The sequence below is a fragment of the Chiloscyllium punctatum genome, chromosome 6 (genome assembly GCF_047496795.1).
Source record: "Chiloscyllium punctatum isolate Juve2018m chromosome 6, sChiPun1.3, whole genome shotgun sequence".
In the NCBI taxonomy this organism is placed as follows: Eukaryota; Metazoa; Chordata; class Chondrichthyes; order Orectolobiformes; family Hemiscylliidae; genus Chiloscyllium; species Chiloscyllium punctatum.
In genome coordinates this window covers 18,592,656-18,616,991 of record NC_092744.1, presented here as the reverse complement: position 1 = coordinate 18,616,991, position 24,336 = coordinate 18,592,656, and the positions used below count along the sequence as shown (strand labels likewise).

Below are 24,336 nucleotides of genomic sequence, written 5' to 3'. Positions count from 1 at the left end.
GGAGACTCCACAGCTCCCAGCAGCGAGAGAGGAGAGCTGTAAACTCAACAGTGCACCTTTGTCTTGATAACCACAGTGCCAACATTAATGTGTCATTGCTATGGTGTACCAGACATGTACCATGCTTTGCTGAAAATTCAAAGCTGTCCTCCATCCCACGGAACTGAACTGCCACTGTAGCACCAGGCATTCAGACAGAAGAGCTGAAAATGTGTTGCTGGAAAAGCGCAGCAGGTCAGGCAGCATCCAAGGAGCAGGAGAATCGAAGTTTCGGGCATGAGCCCTTCTTCAGGTCATCTCCTATTCAGACAGAAGGGCAGAGCAAGGCATGGATTCCAGGGAAACACTTGACCAAAGCCAAACGTATAGCTCACACAAGAGTGATTCTTTTCCCATGCCAGTCCTTGAGGAGGAGGGGCAGAATTTGCTGGAGCTCACGTAATGGCATCACCCAAAGTTGAGTTGCACCTGAATACTCACAGGTATGGCAGTCACATGATTCCCATTTTAATAACGAGGTTTGCTCAGCTGTAAGTGGGTCTCAAAAGAAAGATAAAGGGGATGAAATGGCCCAGGTGAGGTTTGAACTCTCAACCTTAGCACTGCATGCCAACAGTGCACTCCAACCCACAGGACTGCCCCTGGGGTCCAATATATGGGCACAGGAGGATGGCACAGGTGATGACGAAGAACATTGCCCGTTTTACATCCCAACTCCGTATTCTTGTCCATTAAGGACCCGAAGCACTTCACAAACAATGGACTGCTTTCAAAGGTCAAGCTGTCACCAAGGTGAAGATAACAGCCTTTCTGGCACAGCAAGATCCCACAATCAGCAACCAAGTTATCGCACGGATTCTAGCCACCATTAGGAATTTTACTCCCCAACTACCGGCCGAATTCTGACGGACTGAATTTGAATTGCTCTGCACCTCCCAGCAGCCCCCTACCACCAACCCACTCCATAACCCCATCGATTGCACAGCAGCTCAAAAGGCTTTTCACCAATTATTAGTAGCAGCGTGCCCTAAATCAGAGCACAGCTCCCATTTGATCTGTCTTAGACTGCAAAAACATCTTCCCGGCAGAAGATGAAACTCCTCGGGAGTGTCTCATTTTAACATTCCCATTCAGCGTGTCCGCTCCAGTTGCTGATAAAGATTAATGCAGACACCGAGGCCTCCTCCGCTATGTTTAAATCAAAAGGGACAATTGAAAAATTGTCCCCTGCACCCTTTTACATTTCTGCCAATATCAACAGCAGCATATACAGTAGAAGCAGAGAATCTGTTAAACCATTACCTTCTTTGCTGCTCTCATCTTGAACAGTGTAAGAACTGTCAGCGAGCCTATCTATCAAGGCAACTAGACACTGCTCAGAAAATGCACGAGTACAGAGGGGCCAGCTGTCTAGTCTCTCTTTCACGTGTTCTGTCCTCTTTGCTTGCTTGCTCTCTCTCTCTCTCTCTCGCTCTCTAAATTCCAGTACACAGAAACATTAGTGTCCCGAACACACCGACTCCATCCACTGCACTGTTTACTTCTCTCCCTCTCTCTCTCTCTCTCCCCCTTTCAGAGATAGCTCAACAAAAAAAAATTCAACCTTCGAGTTATCTCCTGAATCACTGCAAACGTTTAAAAAAAAATGTAATCTCACTTTCCTGCTTGTTTTCCAACTTACTAGCCTACTCCGAGAGGAGACGCAGCACACAATCCGAGAGGTTGTCCATTGTTTTATCCCATTAGCATTTTGTAAACCGCATCGATCTTTTCCTTGCTCTAAACGCCCTCTGGAATTTGCAAAGGCTTTTGGCTAACAAGCCTTCCAAATGTCTTGAAGCATCATCAGTCCCTCGCCTCAGTTAGCTCTTACTTGACTCCTTTGTTTCAATTTTTGCCATGAAACAATCTTTGAATCCTGACAGCTCATCTAATCTACGTTGCCCTGGCTACCTTAATGCCTGCTAACATATGGCAGCCTGGTTCACAGCCAAGTTTGCAACAACAACAACCTACATTTATATGGTGGTTAATAAAGTAAAATGGCCTCCAAGTCTAGGCAAACACTCAATTTAGAGCAGTTTCTTTCCTGGACATTTTGGATTACTTAATCTCTTATTATCACTTTCTATAATTCTGACTGGCATTCGTTCTATGTGATGTTCTTCCCAGTGCCCACCAGCAGTAGATTATTCCTCAATATGTGCTGTAGATGGCTAGGTTCTTGTGATGGAGTGATAGTATTCAAACTTCCAGGTCAGGAGGATCAGGTTCAAGTACCAACCCCTCTCCTCCTTTGGAGTTGGATTTTTTTACTCCATGTAAATTGTGGTTCAGGGGCTCTTATTATTCTGCAGTGCTGGCATGAGCTTCTCACAATTGCACTGGCCTACATTTTCCTCCATTCTAACACGAAGACTTCTATGTAAACACTCCTGGCTTGGAAACTTAACACTTTTTCTGAGGCAACAGATTCCTCTGAGCTGACCCGATTTTCCTGCAAGCAGTCTCCTCATAACTTCTGAACTGAACTCTGGAATATTCCGAAACAAAACTCTGAAACTTTTGTTATAAGGTCAAATGGATTGCTTTACAGTCTGTACTCTGCCTGTCACAAACCCAACAGTATAAACTTTTTACTTTTTAACGCTCCACACTTCTCCGAGGCAAAAGTCCAACACCAAGTAATAAAAGATTATATAAAGACAAGTGATTAAAAGCATTAGAGGGAGAGGTAGGCTTTAAAGAAGGGGCTGAATGAATGAGGTGAGAGGGACAGAGACTTAGGATAGAAAGACAAGTGCACACAATAGCCACTGCAGTTATACATATATTTCCAAAACAGTTGAATCTCAGAGGTAAGGTGTTTTCATAAAGACTGCATTTGACTAAGTGTCACTTCATACAGCCCAAGCAAAACTACAGTCAATAGGAACTTGGGGAAAACCTGCCTGCTGGTTGGACTCCTATCTAGCACAAAGAAAGATAGTGTGATTATTAGAGGTTCTGGATTAGTGGTGCTGGAAGAGCTCAGCAGTTCAGGCAGCATCCAAGTAGCTTCGAAATCAATGTTTCGGGCAAAAGCCTGAAGCTCACTGCCTTTATTCCCGATGAAGGGCTTTTGCCCGAAACATTGATTTCGAAGCTACTTGGATGCTGCCTGAACTGCTGAGCTCTTCCAGCACCACTAATGCAGAATCTGGTTTCCAGCATCTGCAGTCATTGTTTTTACCTCGTTGATTATTGGAGGTCACTCATCTCAGATCCATAACATTTCTACAGTAACTCTTCAGGGCAGATACTTTCCTAACTGACCTGTTCAGAGTGCTTAGTACTCACTTTTGGATCATGTGGAAATTGAACCCAGGCCTTTGTGTCCAGGCATATGGGCACTACCATTGTGTCACCAGAACGCCCTAAGTTTTAGATTAGATTACTAGATTAGATTACTTACAGTGTGGAAACAGGCCCTTCGGCCCAACAAGTCCACACCGCCCCGCCGAAGCGTAACCCACCCATACCCCTACATCTACATCTACCCCTTACCTAACACTACGGGCAATTTAGCATGGCCAATTCACCTGACCTGCACATCTTTGGAGTGTGGGAGGAAACCGAAGCACCCGGAGGAAACCCACGCAGACACGGGGAGAACGTGCAAACTCCACACAGTCAGTCGCCTGAGGTGGGAATTGAACCCGGGTCTCTGGCGCTGTGAGGCAGCAGTGCTAACCACTGTGCCACCGTGCCACCCAGTTCTTCAGTCAATTTTCCAAACATCCAAATGCGACAAAGCCTGGGTATTTTCCAGGTCTGGGCTGACAAGTGACCTGTCAGGCAATGACCATCTCCAACAAAAGGGACTCTAATCATAGCCACTTGACATTCAATGGCATTACCATCAGTTTAAAGTTAGAGGGGAAAGAATTAAAAGGAACCTGAGAAGCAACATTTTTAGAGAGAGGGTGGTACACATATGGTATGAGCTGCCAGTGGAAGTGGTTGAGATGGGTACATTGACAACATTTAAAAGGCATTTGGACAAATACATGGATAGGAAAGGATTAGAAGAATATGGGCCAAGTGCAGGGAAATGGGATTAGGGTGGATGGACATTTTGGTCGGCATGAACAGTTTGGGCCAAAGGGCATGCCTCCGTACTACAGGATTCTATGACTCCCCAACCACCAACGTCCTGGAGGTTACCATTTACCAGAAAGTGATCTGTACCAGCCATAGAAATATAGTATCTACAAGAGCAGATTACAGCATGGGAATTTTATAGTGAGTAACTCAACTCTTAACTCTCCAAAGCCTGTCCATAAATTTATAAGTCACAGGTCAGGAGTATGATGGAATGCTCCCTACTCATCTGAATGAGTCCAGCTCCAACAACACTCAAGAATCTTGACAGCTCCATGGCAAAGCTATCTGCTAGATTGGCACAACATCCACAAACATCCACTCTCTCCAATACCAACACTCAATAGTAACAGTGTGTAGAATTGACAGGATGCACAGTAGAAATTCACCAAGGCTCCCTAGATAGCACCTTCTAAACCCATGACCACCATCCAGAAGGACAAAGTTATGAAGGTATATAGCAACACTATCACGTTTCCCTCCAAGCCACACACCATCACTGTTCCTTCAGAGTTGCTGAGTTAAAATCCTACAACTCCCTCCCTAATGACATTATAGGTCTACCTACTCCACCAAGGACTGCAGTGGGTCAAGAGGATAGCCCACCAGCACCTCCTCAAAGGCATATAGGAATGAGCAATAAATGCTGGGCCAGCCAGCATTATCCACCTGACATGAATGAATAAAAACAACCCCATGGTTTAGATGGCCCCATTATTATAGTAAATGAGGGCATTAGTCTGAGGAGCTATCAATAAACAAAGTTTAGTCTGGAACATAGGTATGAATGAGCATCTTAAAGACTGAGTCAGAAATGGAGCTCAGAGGAGGTTTAAGGAATGAATTCCAGAGCTTCAGGTCATGGCTGCCAACAAGGAATGAAACCTTGATGCACCAAACTGGCAAAGTCTGCGGTGGAGGGGGGTATGGATCAAAGAGGGTTATAGATCTGGAGGAGATTACAGAGATAAGAGGGGGTGAGGTGTGGAATGATTTGAAAACACCTGACAGACCAGGAGTCAGTTTAGGCCACTAGGCAATGGATTAAAGAGTCAACAGGACTTAATACAAGGTCGGTCACAGGCAGCAGATCTGTGGATGGGCACTACTTAAAGAACGATGCGAAGTGGGAGCCCAGTCAGGGAAGTATTCGAATGGACACATCTACAGTAACTAAAGCATCCATGAGTGTACCTGATTGGGCCGGCACATAATTCCCTGAGACAGCACACAACAGTCACCTAAACAACACAAGTTAGAATTTGAAAGATTTTCTCCTACCTCAGAAAGCTGTGTCCATGAGGACCTGATTGGTTTGAACTGCACGACTATTCTCTCATCCGACTTTTGCCCAACTGTTTGCACATTCTGGTCTGCATCCTCATCTGAATCTCCGTTATTCAGTGTCAGAGCCTTCTCTTTATAGTTCTGATAAAGCACCGCATTTTCTGCAAAAGAAAGTTGACCAGTTGTAAAGATTGTTATTTCCAGAACAAAATTCACATCCTCGTGCGAACGTCCCCAGTGTCCTTTATACCCAATGAAGCATTTCTTGAAGAGTAGTCATTGTTGCAATGTAGGACAGATGGCAACCGATCTGACACAAGACCCCTCAGACAGGAATAATGGCAAAGATAATAGGCAATAGACAACAGGTGCAGGAGTAGGCCATTCTGCCCTTTGAGCCTGCACCACCATTCAATATGATCATGGCTGATCATCCTTAATCAGTATCCTGTTCCTGCCTTTTCTCCATAACCCTTGATTCCAATATTCTTGAGAGCTTTATCCAACTCTTTCTTAAATGAATCCAGAGACTGGGCCTCCACTACCCTCTGAGGCAGAGCATTCCACACAGCCACCACTCTCCGGGTGAAGAAGTTTCTCCTCATCTCTGTCCTAAATGGTCTACCCCATATTTTTAAGCTATGTCCTCTGGTTCGGCACTCATCCATCAGCGGAAACATGTTTCCTGCCTCCAGAGTGTCCAATCCTTTAATAATCTTATATGTCTCAATCAGATCCCCTCTCAGTCTTCTAAACTCAAGGGTATACAAGCTCAGTCGCTCCAGTCTTTCAGCGTAAGGTAGTCCCGCCATTCCATTGTGAACCTACGCTGCACTCCCTCAATAGCCAGAATATCTTTCCTCAAATTTGGAGACCAGAACTGCACACAATACTCCAGGTGTGGTCTCACCAGGGCCCTGCAGAAGAAGAGCCTCTTTGCTTCTATACTCAATCCCTCCTGTTATGAAGGCCAGCATGCTATTAGCCTTCTTCACTACCTGCTGTACCTGCATTTTAGTGATGTTAGTTGAGGGATAAATACTGGTTGCAACAGCGGAGAGAACTGCCTTGTCCTTCTATGAAATGGAGCTATGGGGACTTTTATGCCACTGACAGAGCAGGCAGAGTCTCATGTTAATGTCTCATTGAAAAGGCAGGAGGTCTCTCAGTGCAGTAGTGCATGCTCGAAGAGGGCTCAGAGAAGTTACGAGGATTACAGAGGTGAGTGATATCAAGAACATGGAGACATCATTGAGAACTCTGAATCACTCACTTTCGATGAGAAAGAGAAGATTCAACAGAGGAATTCAAAATTATGAAGGATTTTCACGGAGTAAACAAGAAGAGACTGGCAGAAAGATTGAGCTGAGTGGATGTAGAGAGAAGCTCAGTGGCAAAAGAAACAGAAGGGAAATGAGTTTTGTTGCGTGATGTGTTTTTATGGTCTGCCTGAAAGGGAAATGGAAGCAGATTCACAATACCAGTCAAAATAATTAGATAAATACTTAAAAAATGAAGCATTCTTAGTGAATTGGTAAAGAGTGGGGATGGGGTAAGTGGGGTCCAATTTCACAGTTCTCTAAAATAGATGGTACACGTATGACGGACTGAATAGGCTCCTGTGCTGTAACATAAAAAAACACAAGAAACAGAAACAGAAATAGGAGTAGGCAAGCAGCCCTTCAGCCATTCTGTAAGGTGGCCTGATAGAGTCATACAGCATGGAAACAGATCCTTCAGTCCAACCAGTCCATGTCGCCTATATTCCCATACTAAACTAGTCCCATCTGCCCGCGCTTAGCTCATATCCTTCCAAGTATTTCTCATTCTATACATATCCAAATGTATTTTGAACACTGTTTCTGTACCTGCACTCACCACTTCCTCTGGCAGTTCATTCCGTATACGAATGACACTCTGTGAAAAAAAATTGCCTCTCACGTCCTTTTCAAATCTTTCTCCTCTCACATTAAAAATATGTCCCCTGATTTTTAACTCCCTCCCCAAAGGAAAAGGACACTTGTCATTCACCTTACCTACACTCCTTTTGGTTTTATAAACTTCAGAGTGGTCACCCTGCACCCACCTGTGCTTGAGTAAATAAAGTCCCAGCCTTTCCAGTCTATTTTTACATCTCTAACCCTTCAATCCCGGCCACATCCTGGTAAAATCTTTTCTGAACCCTCACGAGTTATTAACATTCTTCTTATAACAAGACAACCTGAAATGCACACAGTACTTCAGAAGAGGCCTCATCGCTGTCCTGTACAACCACAACGTGACATCCCAAGTCATATACTCAAAGATTTGAGCAATGAAGGCAAGCCTGCCAAATACCTTCTTAACCACATTGTCTATCTGTGATGCAAATTTCAAAGAATCATGTACCTGAACCCCGAGGTCTCTCTGTGCTACAATACTACCTCGGGCCTGACCATTAATTGTATAAGGCCTGTCCCCATTTGTATTCCCAAAATTAAACACCATCAGTCATTCCTCAGCCCATTGGCCAAAGGGATGTCAACTCAATTTTTCTGCATGTTTTCATCACGCTCAACTCCCCCACTGTGATTAGATTCCCTATAGTACGGAAACAGGCCCTTCAGCCCAACAAGTCCACACTGACCCTCTGAAGAGTAACCCACCCAGACCCATTCCCCTAACCTGTATTTACCCCAGCTTGCCAATTCACCTAACCTGCACACCTTTGGATTGTGGGAGGAAACCGGAGCAAACTCATGCAGACATTGGGAGAATGTGCAAACTCCGCACAGACAGTCGCCCAAGGCAGGGATCAAACCTGGGTCCCTAGTGCTGTGAGGCAGCAGTGCTAACTACTGCGCCACTATGCCACCCCATAATCCTCTGTGATACAACAACCTTTCTCAGCTTTGAATCTATTCAATGATCCAGCCTCTACAGCTACCCCTCAGCTAAAAAATTCCGAAGGTTAACAATCTGGGAGAAAATAAAAACCTTCTCATTTTCATTTTAACGGGAAATCCTTTATTCTGAAACCAAAGGCTCTATTTTAAATTCTTTTACACGGGGTAGCATCCTCTCTGAATCTCCCATCAAGCTCCCTCAGAATCTTTTGTTTTGTATGTAGATCACCTCGCGTACTTCTAAACTCCAATGAACACAGGGCCAACTTACTCAACATAAGACAATCCTGTCATCTTAGGATTCAGCCTAGTTCATCTTTTCTGAACTGTCTCCAACGATATTATATCCCTTCTTAAATAAAGGAGACCAAACCTGTACACTGAACACCACATGGAGCCTCCTGATCGCCCTGTTTAATTGCTGCAAGATATCCCCAGTTTTCTCATCCACCTTCCATGCGACAAAGACCTACATTTTGCCTATCTAATTACTTACTGTACCTGCACACTAAATATTCTATGATAAGCAACAACAAACTGCATAAAGTTAAGTGAGTGACAAGAAATGGTTCTCTGTATGAGGGAACTATTTTTCAACTGTACTGATGAAATGACAAGAAAGTGATTGATGGTTGGCACCAGTATTGGAGCATGCCCAGTTTGCTATGTTTCGTAGATCATTGAGGCTCCTTTTGAGACAGAAGGTAACTCCAGAGAGAACGCAGTGTACCGAACTTCTGGACTCAAACCGGGTAGTCATACTTTGAACTAATTATTTATGAGATTTTGCCTTTTACACTGTGTCTAGCACGGTCAGCAGAACTTCTCATTTTAAAATGTGTGCTGTCTCCAAATCAGAGTTGACACAAAGTCTTTGCTTTTGCTTTGGAAAGAAGATGAGGGATAAGAGTCACGTCAATGCCAGCAGAATGACATCACCTGAGGGAGAGGCACTGATACATTTTGAAATTATGTTAATTAGTTTCGTTTCGCTCAGGCAAAGATATCTTCGTGTGCTACTCCAAGGCAACTGTTAATCCCATTGGAAAAATACTTCTTACAAGTATATGGAATAAAGGTACAAGCACGGAAATGGCAGTAGGCTATTCATCCCTTCAATTCTGCTATCCAATTCGATCATAGCTGCTTTGTGGCTGAACTACACCTATGGACCACCATTTTGTTGGAAAGAAATTCCAGATTTTCATCATTTTTATGTAAAGGTGTTGGCTGATGTCACTTCTGAATAGGAAGCCTCAATTTTTAATGACTATTTCCCCTTTTTGTTCTGGACTTCCCTCACCAGAGGGGGGATCAAGATTCCCTCTATCCATATCATCAAATCCTGTTTGAAGCACCTTTAACATTCATTCCCACTACCACCAGCACAATGGCAGCACATCTGCAATAACTCAGTAAGGCACTTTCTAAACCCAAGGCATCCACCACTTGGAAGGTCAACAGCAGCACATACCTATGAACACCATCATCTGCAAGTTCCCCTCTAAGCCACTCACCATGCTAACTTCTAACTACATTGCCATTCCTTCACTGTCACTGGGTCAAAATCTTGGAGCTCCCCTCCTCCCAGTGCTGTGAGTGTCCCACAAGGACTCAAGGACTGCAGCAGTTCGAGAGGGTAGCTCACTGCCAGTGACACCCGTATTCTGGGAATGAATTTTTAAAAGAAAAGACCTTAAACTTTTGATGAGCAGAACACTGTTAGTTGAAACAAAAACCCAACAAACACAAATCTACTGGAATTATGGCAGCAAGTGAGATGATACAGTAGGAGAGCTTGTGGGAGGGAATGGATATTATTAACTGAATCACACACAGAAGGCTTGTGTTTTAGCTAACGGCTTACCCATTGAATTAGCTCAGTTGGCTAGATGGCTAGTTTACAATGCAGACCGCCGGTAACAGTGTGGGTTCAATTCTACACTGGATGAGGTTACCGTGAAGGATTCTTGGAGAAGCAATAGCCGAGTGATATTATTGCTAATTATTAATCCAGAAACTCAGCTAATGTTCTTGGGATCAGGGTTTGAATCCTGCCAGGGCAAATAGTGGAATTTGGATTCTATTACAAAACAAAATCTGGAGATAAGAATCCATGGTCAATTGTCAGAAAAACCCATCTGCTTCACTAATGTCTTTCAGGGAAGGCAATCTGCTATCCTCACCTGGTCTGGCCGACATGCAATTCCAGACCCCACAGCCATGTGGTTGACTCTCAACTGCCCTCTGAAATAGCCGAGCAAGCCACTCAGTTCAAGGGGAGCTAGGGAAAGTCAATAAATGCTGGCCAGCCAGTGATGACCACATTCTCAAAGTGAATTTAAAAAATCTCATTCCCAACCTCTTCCCCTTACCTGAGGTGTGGTGGCCACATTGGGTTGCTCGCTAACGAAAGAGCAGCCCCATTGTCTGGTGACTTTAAACTTTGATCCCCCACCTGTCCATTTATAGGACACTATCAAATTTTTACCCCAGTGAAATCAACAGAAATGAAATCCAGAGATGTCTGATAACGGGCTGGTGATCCAGGTACACCAGACAACCACAGAGGTGAAAATTAACCCCATGCAAATTGGCAGCAAACACACAGTGACCTTTTGCAAGTGTTAAGTGCAAAGTGTCCAGAGATGATTGATATGTAAGAATTTGCATGTTTTTTAACCTCCTGCTGTAATCCCTTATTTCTTACTGGTGTTTCAATGCTTCAACTTTGAGTGATGTCACTAGCATCCCACATAAATGAAGTGACCACCCAACATGGAGCTTCACAGCACAGAGGCAGTCTATTCAGCCCACTGTATCTCAGCTGCTTCTTTGAATGAGCTATCCAATTAGACCCCTTCCCCTGTTGTTTCCACTGAACATCACTCACAAAACCTCATGCTCATGATCATATTGCTGTTTGTGAGAGTTGCTTGTGTCTATATTTTCCCCATCACCACCACGATTACGTCACGTTTTGATCGTTAGCTGCTGCATTCCGCATAGCAATACCTCTCACATTCAGAGTCTACTTGCCAACCAGTCAGTATTCCTCTCCTTTACGGCACAAATGTTGTTTTTCTTTCCATTTTATTGGCATTCTTGCAAATTGTCCTGGTAAGTGCAAGACAGAAAACTCCAACAAAATGTGTCAATTCTCAGCAAAACTGAAATAAAACCCTTAGATCAATTTAACCTGCTGATTAGAGTGTACACTTTGAGGTCAATTAAACTGTTGCTAATTTATCAGGAGATCCTGATAAAACGCTGGGATTCAGGGTGCAGATGTGATATTCCAAAGCTTGTTGATAAACTTTTTCTATCGTGATAGTTATTGTATCTATTTCTCTCCCACTTTTGCCCCTCGATTATTCAGTAATTTTTTAATGTTGTTAGTGTTTTCTACTGGGAAGACTGAAGCAAAGTATTTATTCAACTCCTCTGCCATTTTCTAGTTTCCCATTATTATTTCCCCAGCCTCATTCTCTAACAGGCTCATGATCCTTTTGGCTTCTCTTTTTATCGTATATTTCAAGATGAGCTCGCTGTCCATCTTGATATTACTAGTAAGTTTACCCTCAAAGTTTAATTTCTTCTTTTTTTTTGATCATCTTTTGTTGATTTTTAAAACTTTTCAAATCTTCTGTCTTGCCTCTAACCTTTGCCACATTGTCTGTTTTTTTTTCAACTGATGCTATCCTTAAATTGCCGAATTAACCATGGTTGGCTTATCCCCTTCCTCTCACTGGGATATATCTTCCACATCTAAATTCTGTCACTCGGGCCATAATGTTAACACTGATTTCTCTTCATAGTTGCTGCCAGATCTGCTGAGCTCTTCCAGCAATTTCTGTTTTTGTTCCTTTAACTTCTGCTATTATCTCTTAAATGTCCTTACTGCTAAACTCCTTCCACAGTCCACTCTACAAATATTTAGGTGGAACTGGGACTGGTTCAAAAATGTTTAGAAAATCATAAGGGGCATGGATCAGGTGACCAGTACAGGGGAGTCCAGAACTAGAGGGCATAGGTTTAAGGTGAGGGGGGAACAATTTAAAAGGGACCAAAGGGGCAACTCTTTCACACAGAGAGTGGTGCCTGTATGGAATGAGCTCCAGAGGAAGTGGTGGAGGCTAGTACAAATAACAACACTTAAAAGTCATCTGGATGGGTACTTAATGGTGAAGTCCTGGGGGTTTTACTGAACAAAGAGACCTTGGAGTGCAGGTTCATAGTTCCTTGAAAGTGGAGTCACAGGTAGATAGCATAGTGAAGAACACGGTGAGGTGGCACGGTGGCTCAGTGGTTAGGGACCTAGGTTAGGAGTTTGATTCCAGCCTCGGGCGACTGTCTGTGTGGAGCTTGCACATTCTCCTCATGTCTACGTGGGTTTCCTCCTGGTGCTCCGGTTTCCTCCTACAATCCAAATATGTGCAGGTGAGGTGAATTGGCCATACTAAATTGCCCATAGTGTTCAGGAATATGTTGGTTGGGGTGCATTAGTGAGGGGTAAATGTAGAGTGACAAGGTAAGGGAATGGGTCCCGGTGGGTTACTCTTTGGGGGGTCAATGTGGACTTGTTGGGCCTAAGGGCCTGTTTCCACACTATAGGGATTCTATGGAAAGACATTTGGTACGCTTGCCTTTATTGTTCAGTGCATTGAGTATAGGAGTTGGGAGGTCATGTTGTGGCTGTACAGGACATTGGTTAGGCCACTTTTGGAATACTGTGTGCAATTCTGGTCTCCCTGCTTTAGGAAGGATGTTGTGAGACTTGAAAGGGTTCAGAAAAGATCTGCAAGTGTGTTGGTAGAGTTGGAGCTATAGGGAGAAACTGAAGAGGCTGGGGCTATTGTCCCTGCAGCGTCAGAGAGTGAGGGATGACTTTATAGAGGTTTATAAAATCTTGAGGGGCATGGATAGGGAAAATAGCCAAGGTCTTTTCCCTGGGGTGGGGGAGTACAAAACTCGAAGGCATAGGTTTAAGATGAGAGGGAAAAGATTTAAAAGGGACCTAAGGGACAACTTTTTCACACAGAGGATGATGCATGTTTGTAATGAGCTGTCAGAGGAAGTGATGGAGGCTAGTACAATAACAACATTTAAAAGGCATCTAGATGGGTATCTGAATAGGAAGGGTTTCGAGTGATAGGGACCAAGTGCTGGAAAATGGGACTAGATTAGATTACCTACAGTGTGGAAACAGGCCCTTCGGCCCAACAAGTCCACACCGACCCTCCGAAGAGTAACCCACCCAGACCCATTCTCCCCTGACTAAAGCATCTAACACTATGGGCAACTTAGCATGGCCAATTCACCTGACTTGCACATCTTTGGATGGTAAGAGGAAACCAGAGCACCAGGAGGAAACCCACACAGACACGGGGAGAATGTACAAACTCCACACAGACAGTCACCAGAGGCTGGAATCAAACCTGGGTTCCTGGTGCTATGAGGTAGCAGTGCTCACCACTGTGCCACCGTGCCGCCCATAATTTAGATTAATTTAGGATATCTGGTTGGCATAGAAGAGTTGAACTAAAGGCCTGTTTCTGTGGTGTCCAAATCTATGCCTCTATGAGTATCCACTTGAAGATTTTAACATCAGCTTTTTCCAGTAATTATGGTTTGGAAGAAACCTTGAAATTGGACAAAGGATAATTACTTCTGACGCACTATCTGGAACTTTGAGTCTTCACACAGTTACATATCCCTGTGTATTAATCTTATGACTTTAAGTTTCTGAATAGCTTTCTTTCAAGCGAGTGTAAGTGGTTTCACACTCTGTCCTCCTGGAATGATAGCGTTCTGTGCATTCATGTGGAGAGCAATCATGTCACAGGCATCGATCTGGCCTCAGTCACAAAGCTGTTCATTTCGGTACTTGCACCACAATGACGTCATTCATGAAGAATACTTAATACAAGGCGTGAATCTGACAGTTACCTTCGCCATCGAATGGGCCCTTATTCGACAGCTGCTTCTTCTCGTGTTCCTTTCCAGAAGTAGAAAAGAAAAATAAAAGCGAGTTAGTGCTTGTGATCGCCTTTCTGTCTGCAATCATTCACACAAGACTTCACAGGAAACGTTCTTGTAAGGGAGAGATGGGTGCACAAACAGAGAGACAGAGAGAGAGAGAAACAGTGAAGAGATGGAGGGAAGACAAACAAATAGATGTACACAAAAGTGAGGCCTGCAGATACTGGAGATCAGAGTCAAGAGTGTGGTGCTGGAAAAGCACAGCAGGTCAGGCAGTATTTGAGAAGCAGGAAAATGTGATGTTTCGGGCAAAAGGCCTTCATCAGGAATGAGGCTGTGAGCTGAGGTGGGTGCTGAGACAAATACAAAGGGGGTGGGGGTGGGGGACGGTAGCTGAGAGTGCGCGAGGTAGATAGAGATGGGGTAATGGTGACAGGTCAGAGGGGAGGGTGAAGTAGGTAGGTGAGAAGGAAGGACAGGTAGGGCGGGTCAGGTGGTGCCGAGTTGGAAGGTTGGAACTGGGATAAGGTGGGGGGGAGGGGGTGGAGGGGAAATGAGGAAATTGGTGAAATCCACATTGACGATGTAGGATTGGAGGGTCCGGAGGCGGAAGATGAGCCGTTCTTCCTCCAGGCGTCGGGTGGTTAGGGATTGGCGATGGAGACTGCCCAGGACGTGCATGTCCTTGGCGAAGTGGGAGGCGGAGTTGAAGTGAACAGAACACTGGGAAAACAGAATCTGCATTTACCCTCAGGATATGCTAAAACATGCTTCATTGTCACTGACAGGTGTTTTGATTTGTGTGAACCACAGCAACATCTTTGCACATAATAAACCCAGCAATGTGATAATGACCAGATAGTGTGTTAGTCAGTTATTACTGGATTAGTGGTGCTGGAAGAGCACAGCAGTTCAGGCAGCATCCAACGAGCAGCGAAATCGACGTTTCGGGCAAAAGCCCTTCATCAGTCCACAGAGGGGAAACCCTACTCTCTTTTCAAAACTCATGCCCTGGACTCAATTTGCAGCCACTAGAACCCTTAATTCAGTACCACCTCAGCATCACTGACAATATGGCACTCTATTGGTACAACACCAAGGCCAAACCCTTCTGATCTCCCCTGTAGTGAATTTAGTGGCTGATGAAGGACATCAGTTTGGCTAACGTGTTGCCGGTATTTAAAGGAAGGTGGTAAGGAAAAGCCAGGGAACTATAAATCGGTGAGCCTGACATTGGTGGTGGGCAAGTTGTTAGAGGGAATCCTGAGGGACAGGATTTATATGCATTTGGAAAAGCAGGGACTGATTAAGGATAGTCAATATGGTTTTGTGCGTGGGAAATCATGCCTCACTAACTTAGATTGAGTTTTTTGAAGAAGTAACAAAGAGGATTGGTGAGGGAAGAGCGACGGACATGATCTATATGGACTTCAATACAGCGTTCAACAAGGCTCCTCATAGGAGACTGGTTAGCAAGGTTAGATCACGGAATAGAGAAAGAACTAGCCATTTGGATACTAAACTGGCTTAAAGGTAAAAGACAGAGGGTGGTGGTGGAGGGTTGTTTTTCAAACTATAGGCCTGTGACCAGTGGAGTGCCGCAATGATCGGTGCTGGGTCCACTACTTTTTGTCATTTACATAAGTGATTTGGATGTGAACATCGGAGGCATATTTTGTAAGTTTGCAGATGACACCAAAATTGAAGGTGCAATGGACAGCAAAGAAGGTTACATCAGAGTTCAATGAGATCTTGATCAGATGGGCCAGTGGGCTGAGGAGCAGCAGATGGAGTTTAATTTAGATAAATGTGAGGTGCTGTGTTTTGGAAAGGCAAAACAGGGTAGGACAGTTCCACTTAATGGTAAGGTCCTGGGGAGTGTTGCTGAACAAAGTCAACCTTGGTGTACAAGTTCATAGTTTCTTGAAAGTGAAGTTGCAGTTCGATAGGATAATGAACAAGGCATTTGGTAAGCTTGCCTTTATTGGTCATTGCATTGAGTATCGAGTTGGGTGGTCATGTTGCGGCTGTACTGGACATTGGTTAAGCCACTATTGGAATACTGTGTGCAATTCTGGTCTCCCTGCTATTGGAAGAATCTTGTGAAACTTGAAAGAGTTCAGAAAAGATTTACAAATATGTTATCAGGTTTGGAGAGTTTGAGCTGTAGGGAGAGGCTCAATAGACTGGGACTATTTTCCCTTGAGATTCAGAGGCTGAGGGGTGAACTTACAGAGGTTTACAAAATCATGAGGGGCATGGATAGGATAAATAGACAAGGTATTTTCCCTGGGGTCAGGGAGTCCAGAACTGGAGGGCATAGGATTAAGGTGAGAGGGGAAAGATTGAAAAGGCATGGAAGGGACAAAGTTTTCATGCAGAGGCTGGCGCGTGCATGGAATGAGCTGCCAGAAGATGCAGTGGAGGCTGGTACAAGTGGAAACTGAGTTCATCATCCGAGTAGATGCTTCTTGACTGTCAGTTAAAACCTATCCCAAGCCAGTCCTTTAAAACTCTCAAACTTGTTGTTTTAAAAAGTAGCAAGTTTGCAAATGCAACCTTTTGCCTTTTTGCTTTTGGCCTTGCTCATGCCATTGTCCTGGATATCACTATTGAGTACTGGTAACACTATACACTGGGCATGTTAAAAAGCAGGAAATGGCAAAAAGCAATGGAAAAAGAAGAACAAGACTATGGGGGACAGGGTCAGTGTGAAAGCAAAGTATTAGGTTTAGGAACAGAATGAGGATTCGCATTACTTAAGAGTGTAAGCTGGACCAGACAAATGGTAGATTACCCTTCTGCAGTGGTTCTAACAGAGTCAGGTGAGGACTGCAGATGCTGGACATCAGAGTCGAGAGTGTGGTGCTGGAAAAGCACAGCAGGTCAGGTTGCATCCAAGGAGCATTCCTGATGAAGGGCTTATGCCCGAAACATCGATTCCCCTGCTCCTCAAATGCTGCCTGACCTGCTCTCCTTTTCCAGCACCACACTCTCAATTTCTAACAGCATCAGCCAGGTGGAGCTCAGAATATGAGTTCTCAGATTGAGGCTGTTAATCTGGTCCAATCAGGAAGTCCTGGGCTAACAAATATAAACAGGAGTGTCAGATATCCTGTTCATTCTAATTGCTGGCTCTGAGGAAACCAGTACTATGAACATATAAATAAAGGGTGACTTGAAATGGGATACCGGCTTTTGCAGAGATATTTCACTTCCCTTATGCATTTTCTATCAGATAAATCTTTGGGGGAAGATGGTGTGGTGCAGTAGCAAGTCAAACTACAGAACAACCTCGGTTATCCGAACGTCGATTATCCAAACAAGATCTGAAGGTCCCGTAAAAATGTTATCCGTTATCCGAACAATCAGTTATCTGAACAAAATACTGCCCGCCCATCTCGTTCAGACAATCGAGATTGTTCTGTGATGCTCTGGAGCACTCCATGGCAATGGTTGGAACTAGAACTTTCCACAGAGGGTGGTAGGTGCCTGGAACAGTTTGCAGCAGAGGTGGTAGAGGCAGGCTTGGTAGATTCATTTAAGGTGCATCCAGACAGATGCATGAGTAGTTAGGGAGCAGAGCGATACAGATCCTTCGGATTGGGCAATAGGTTTGAACAGTGGATTTGGATTGACACAGGCTTGGCGGGCTGAAAGGCCTGTTCTTGGACTATAAGTTTTCTTTGTTCTTTGTTCTAATTAATCAATGTGGAATTGACGCTTGATGCGATGAGCATGACTGTGCAACTGGGACCAATTGTCGTAAAAATTCATCTGGTTCACTAATGTCCTTAAGGAAAGGAAATCTACTGCCCTTCCCTGGTCTAGCCTATATACGATTCCAGACCTACAGTAACATGGTCAATTCTGAACTGTCCTTGGAAAGGCCTAGCAAACTATCTAATTCAAGAGCAATTAGGGATGACCCATAAGTGCTAGCTTTCTCTATGCTACTTTCTCCCCACCCCCACCCTCCTCTAGCTTATCTCTCCACGCTTCAGGCTGTCTGCCTTTAATCCTGATGAAGGGCTTTTGCCCGAAACGTCGATTTCGAAGCTCCTTGGATGCTGCCTGAACTGCTGTGCTCTTCCAGCACCACTAATCCAGAATTTGGTTTCCAGCATCTGCAGTCATTGTTTTTACCTTGTTCTTCTTGAACTCATCCCATCAAAGATTAAGGCTTTTTTAAAAAAAATGAAGCAAGACATTTATAAACTGTTGCCAAATTTGTTAAATTTGTCATGTCTAGATATTTTTGCTATATTATACATGTTTGCAATGGGATAGGGTTAGGGTAGGCAACAAAATGGTGAACCAAATGGGGCAACATTTGACTATTTGACTGTTTATAGGAATTGTATATTAAAATGTGATGTTCAGCCGCATGGTAGATTCTGAACTAGTTATCAGAAACAAAACAAAAGGGCATTTAAAGTTTTAAAATAAGACAAATACGCCAATAGGAAGGCAGATTCAAGTGTGAGAGAAAGGTAAAAGAATAGGCAGATAGAAAGGGCACTGCTCTGTTGAAAGTCTACTGATCTCGGTTTATGTGATCGACATTATATCCAAGGAGGTGAGAGTGAGGACTGCAGATGCTGGAGATTAGAGTCGAGGGAGTGGTGCGGTAAAAGCACAGCAGATCAGGCAGTATCCGAGGAGCAGGAGAACCAATGTTTTGGGCAAAAGCCCTTCATCAGGAATAAGGCTTGTGAGCCAAGGGGGTGGAGAGATAAATGGGAGGGGGGGTGGGATTGGGATAAAGGTAGATGAGAGTGCAATAGACAGGTGGAGGTGAAGGTAATGGTGATAGGTCAAAGAGATGGTGGAGTGGATAGGTGGGAAGGAAGATGGACAGGTAGAACAGGTCATGAGGGCAGTGCTGAGTTGGAAGGTTGGAACTGGGATATAGTGGGGGGGGAGGGCAAATGAGGAAACTGGTGAATTGATGCCATGTGGTTGGAGGGTTCTGAGGAGGAAGATGAGGTGTTCTTCCTCCAGGGGTCAGATGGTTAGAGAGTGGTGATGGAGGAGGCCCAGTACCTGTATGTCCTTGGCAGAGTGGGAGGGCTTACTTGCAGAGCACTTCAGAGAACATCTCTGGGATACCCACACCAACCAACCCCACCATCCCATGGCTGAACACTTCAACTCCCCCTCCCAGTCCGCCAAGGACAAGACTCAGTGCACTGTTCCAGCTCCTCCTGTTCCTGCATTCCAAAATGAACTTTAACCCTTTTCTATTAACCCCTTCAATTCTCAAGCACATCCTGCTGCAGTGCTACCCCTAACTAAAATGCAACCCCATTCTTGTGATCTCCCTATTTCCAACTTAAGGTTCACTTTGTATGATCCCGAAAGGCATAAAAAGCAAAGCCCCAGGATTTAGTTTACCTTTCCCACACAACTTCACATTTCCAATAAGTGTGCTATATTAAGAAGTTAACAAGAAAAACAAAAATGATTCCAGTAACCATCTTGGCTACTTCTATTGTAAATATTAACAACCTGACACAGCTCTGCTGTGAAAAATTATGTTCCAGTACATTTAACAATTGGTTTCAGAAAACTAAGAAAACAAAAGTTCAATGTGGAGAGACTCAGAAAGATTTATTTTCAACAGATCATAAAAGTTTAATGGAAGGTTTAACATAGATGATCAAAGATTTGTAGTTCAGGTTGAGGTTCAAGTTGTAAGGTTGCTCACTGAGCTGGAAGGTTTGTTCTCAGACGTTTTGTCACCATGCTAGGTGACATCATCAGTGAGCCTCCGGTGAAGCGCTGGTGTTCTGTCCCACTTTCTATTTACGTGTCTTGGTCTGTTAAGGTGGGAGATATCATTTCCGATCCATTTTCTCAGAAGTCGGTAAATGAAGATGGAATCATGGTCTCCTTCGATGTAACGGCCCTTTTCACAGCAATTAACATCAGCCTGGCCAAAGAAACACTGCCCTCACTACTAGACAAACCAAAGACACAAACACCAGACAGCTCCAACTCCATCAGCAAGGACAGTATCCTCAAAGTAGTAGACCTGTGTCTTATTACCCACTTCACCTTCAATGACAAGACCTACAAACAAATCAACATGACACCCATGGGATCACCAATATCAGGATTCTTAGCAGAAACAGTGATGCAGAGACTAGAATGAACAGCCCTCCCCACAATCCAACCCAAGCTTTGGGTCCGCTATATGGATGACACCTTTGTCACCACGAAATGAACAAATTAGAGGAAACTTACAATATCATGAAAAACATCCTTACTGGCACAAATTTCACCAAAGAGGGAGAGAACAACAACTGACTCCCCTTCCTAGATGTCACAGTGGAACGAACAGTCAATGGAGAGCTGCAGGCCAGGACCTACAGGAAAGCAACTCACACTGACCAGATGCTCAACTATAGGAGCATTCATCCCAACACATGCATCAGGACATTATTTAAATGGGCCACAACTCATTGCAGCACCCAAGAACTACGAGCAGAAGATGAAAAGTACCTATATAGCATATTCAAGAACAATAGGTATCTGATGAGCACAGTCTACCGATTCTTAAAACAACAAACCTAAACAAGAAGACACAACACGCCCAGAAACTCTAGCCACACTAGCATACATCAAAGACATCTTGGAGATGATGACCAGACTACTCCAACCCCTTGGCACCACAAACCTACCAACACACTGAAACAACTACTGATGAACCGAAAGGACCCTGTACCAGCAGCCAGCAAAATGAATGTCATATACAAAATACCATGCAAGGACTGTGACAAACATTCCATTGGCCACCAGGGTACGCGAGCACCAACTAGCCACCAAAAGACATGACCAGCAGCCGCTAGTATCCTTACACACAGACGAAGAAGGACACCACTTTGACTGGGACAACACATCCATCCTGGGACAGGCTAAACAGAGACATGCACCGGAATTCCTAGAGGCCTGGCATTCAAACTGGAACTCCATCAATAAACACATCAATATGGACCCCATTTACCAATCTCTGAGAAAAAGAACCGAAATGATATCACCCACCTTAACAGAACAAGACACATAAGTAGAAAGCAGGACAGAACACCAGTGCTTCACTGGGGGCTCACTGACTATGTTACCTAGCATGGTGACGAAACATCTGAGAACAAATCTACCAGCTAAGCGTGCAAACCTACAACCTAAAGGTGATCAAAATTGAGACAGCAAATAAGCAGAAACTATTTGAACTGGCAGAAGGGTCAGTAACCACAAGACACAGATTATAGGATATTTGGCAGGAGATGCCAAGAGTGGAGTAAATGAGGAAGATTTCTTTTAATGTAGCTTGTTATTGTGATCTCCAGTGCACTGCCTGAGAAGATAGTGGAAGCAGGATCAATGATAACTTCCAAAATGGAACGCGATAAATACTATGGAGAAACAGCAAAGGGAATGGGGACTTATTAGATAACACTTTGAAAGAGCTGTCACAGGCACAATGCATTGAAGCCAAGAGCTTTTCCCAGGGTAGGGAAGTCCTAAACCAGAGGGCATAGGTTTGAGGTGAGAGAGGAAAGATTTAAAAGGAATCTAAGGAACAAAGTTTTCACACAGAGGGTGGCACGTGTATGGAATGAGCTGCCAGCGGAAGTGGTGGAGGCCGGTACAATTACAACATTTAAAAGGCATCTGGATGGGTTTATGAAGAGGAAGGGTTTAAAGGGATGTGGGCCAAGTGCTGGCAAATGGGACTAGATTAATTTATGATATCTGATCATCATGGATGATTTGGACTGAAGGGCCCGTTTCCGCCCTGTATTACTCTATGACTCTACAACTCTATGACCTCTTTTGTGCTGTAGTATTCCGAGGATTGATGTTGTGAAGCTAGGCCCAACAGAGTGGTATGTAGGAGACTAGGTGCAATGGTTAGTGGACCTAATATTTAGAGCTCCCAATTTTCAGGCAAATTAAAGAAAAGAAAAATTCATTTGGATCCCAAATTGCAAATTACGATTATAATGCTTGATTCAGTTTCTGTTTGAGAAAATTGAGTGAAATCTCAAAAGAATTACTCTCAGAAAAGGTCCAATGACTATTGTATCATAAGCAGCATATCAATCCGAGAGTAAATCGAATACTCCATTGTGAGAGTTTCCCCTATTCAATGGATTGTGTCGTTAGTGTAACTCAATCATTGCAGTACTGAGGGGGAGCTGTGCAGTTGAAAGTATTAAATTTATGTGATATTTTAAATGCAGGTTGGTCCGAGTGGATGCAATAGATTCTGTGACATCATTTCAACAATGAGGAGCTTTTAGATTAGATTACTTACAGTGTGGAAACAGGCCCTTCGGCCCAACAAGTCCACATCGACCCACCGAAGCGCAACCCACCCATTCCCCTACATTTACCCCTTTACCTAACACTATGGGCAATTTAGCATGACCAATTCACCTAATCTGCACATCTTTGGACTGTGGGAGGAAACCGGAGCACCCGGAGGAAACCCACGCAGACACGGGGAGAATGTGCAAACTCCACACAGTCAGTCACCTGAGTCGGGAATTGAACCCAGGTCTCTGGCGCTGTGAGGCAGCAGTGCTAACCACTGTGCCACCGTGTCGCCTGAGTTACCACCGATGTCCTAGATGATATTTATTCTTCATCCGACATCACAAGGGAACACATTATCTGGTCATTATCGGTTTGCAGGATCCTGCTGTGCAACAGATAGTCTGCCACATTATTTCATTCATACTTGGCACATGGGCATTGCTGGTATCTATCACCTCTCCCTGACTGTCCTGGAAAGATTGGAGGTGAGCTGTCTTCTTGAACCACTGTAGTAAGTGGGCTGCCTCAACACTCGGGGGGATTTGGGACTCAGCAACAATGAAGAAATGGCAATATAATTCCAAATCAGACTGGGATGTCCCCTGTAGCATGGCAATTACCACCCTTCTAAAAAGTACTCAGTTTACCATGAAAAGCTGTGAGACCGCCCTCAGAGGTGAAAGGTGCTACATCAATGCAAATTTTTACTTCTTCCTAACATGAGAAATGCTCAATTGCTGAACTTCAGGTCTGATCGAGACAAGAGGGCTACAGTGGATCCTGTTCACACCCATTTACATTAGATAAGATTCCCCACAGTGTGGAAACAGGCCCTTCGGCCCAACCAGTCCATACCGACCCTCAGAAGAGTAACCCACCCAGACCTATTTCCCTCTGACTTATGCACCGAACACTATGGGCAATTTAACATGGCCAATTCGCCTGAACTGCACATCTTTAGACTGCAGGAGGAAACCAGAGCACCCGAAGGAAACCCATGCAGACACAGGGAGAATGCTTATAGCCACAGATTATCAGGCATTGTTACATTGCATTTCTTGTGGGAGCTTATCATGCAGAATTCAGCTTTTGTTTTTCCCACAATACAGTAAGCTGCACAAAAAAAACCTCAGTAAGCATACAGCAGCCTGGGGCATCCTTTCTGGGGCATCCTTGTATCCAAAGAAGTGTGACAGAAACAGGAGTTCACACTTTGCTCTGGGTTGACCTACACCTCATTCGTGACTTCACATCGCTCGGTGCCTTTAGCTAACACTAATAAGCTACACTCCACTTGATTTCATTGAAGACCCAGAGGATTCCTCGCACCCCTTCAAACAAATAAAGCAGCAGAGAGTGCAAATGAAAGGGTTGAGAAAATAAAACAAGGAATTTGAGTTTAAATGTTCCTGTGACGTTCCGATGTTTCAACAGGCACTGCGCCAAAGGATTAGCTACTTTCGCAAGTCTGAAGTGTGGCAGGATGCTGAAAGAAAACAATTTATTGGGAGGAAAGGCAATTCCCATGAGTCTCACCACAGTGATAATAATGGCAGTATCCCTGACCTATGAACTCTTCAGCCCCTCCTCTCGCAAGCTCCCTTTCTTTCACTGGCAAAGGTTGAGTTGAGCAACTTTGCAGCACGGAGTCAAGAGGCAATGTGGCAAGAGCACAACGTTCCCACACTCCCTCGGCATGGCTGAGCACAGGGGACTA

At 44.3% G+C, this 24,336-nt stretch overlaps 1 protein-coding gene across 3 annotated transcripts in view; it reads right to left on the bottom strand.

Annotated features, from left to right (window-relative positions):
* LOC140478752 (rho guanine nucleotide exchange factor 26-like) overlaps positions 1-24,336 on the bottom strand; it is a 209,335-nt gene that overhangs the window by 167,039 nt on the left and 17,960 nt on the right. For all 3 annotated transcript variants that reach the window (XM_072572085.1, XM_072572086.1, XM_072572087.1), the window contains 2 exons: positions 14,265-14,313; positions 5,425-5,591 (listed from right to left, as the gene is read on the bottom strand). In XM_072572085.1, the coding sequence (XP_072428186.1) occupies positions 5,425-5,591; positions 14,265-14,313 (216 nt within the window). The remainder of the gene's footprint in view (positions 1-5,424; positions 5,592-14,264; positions 14,314-24,336) is intronic.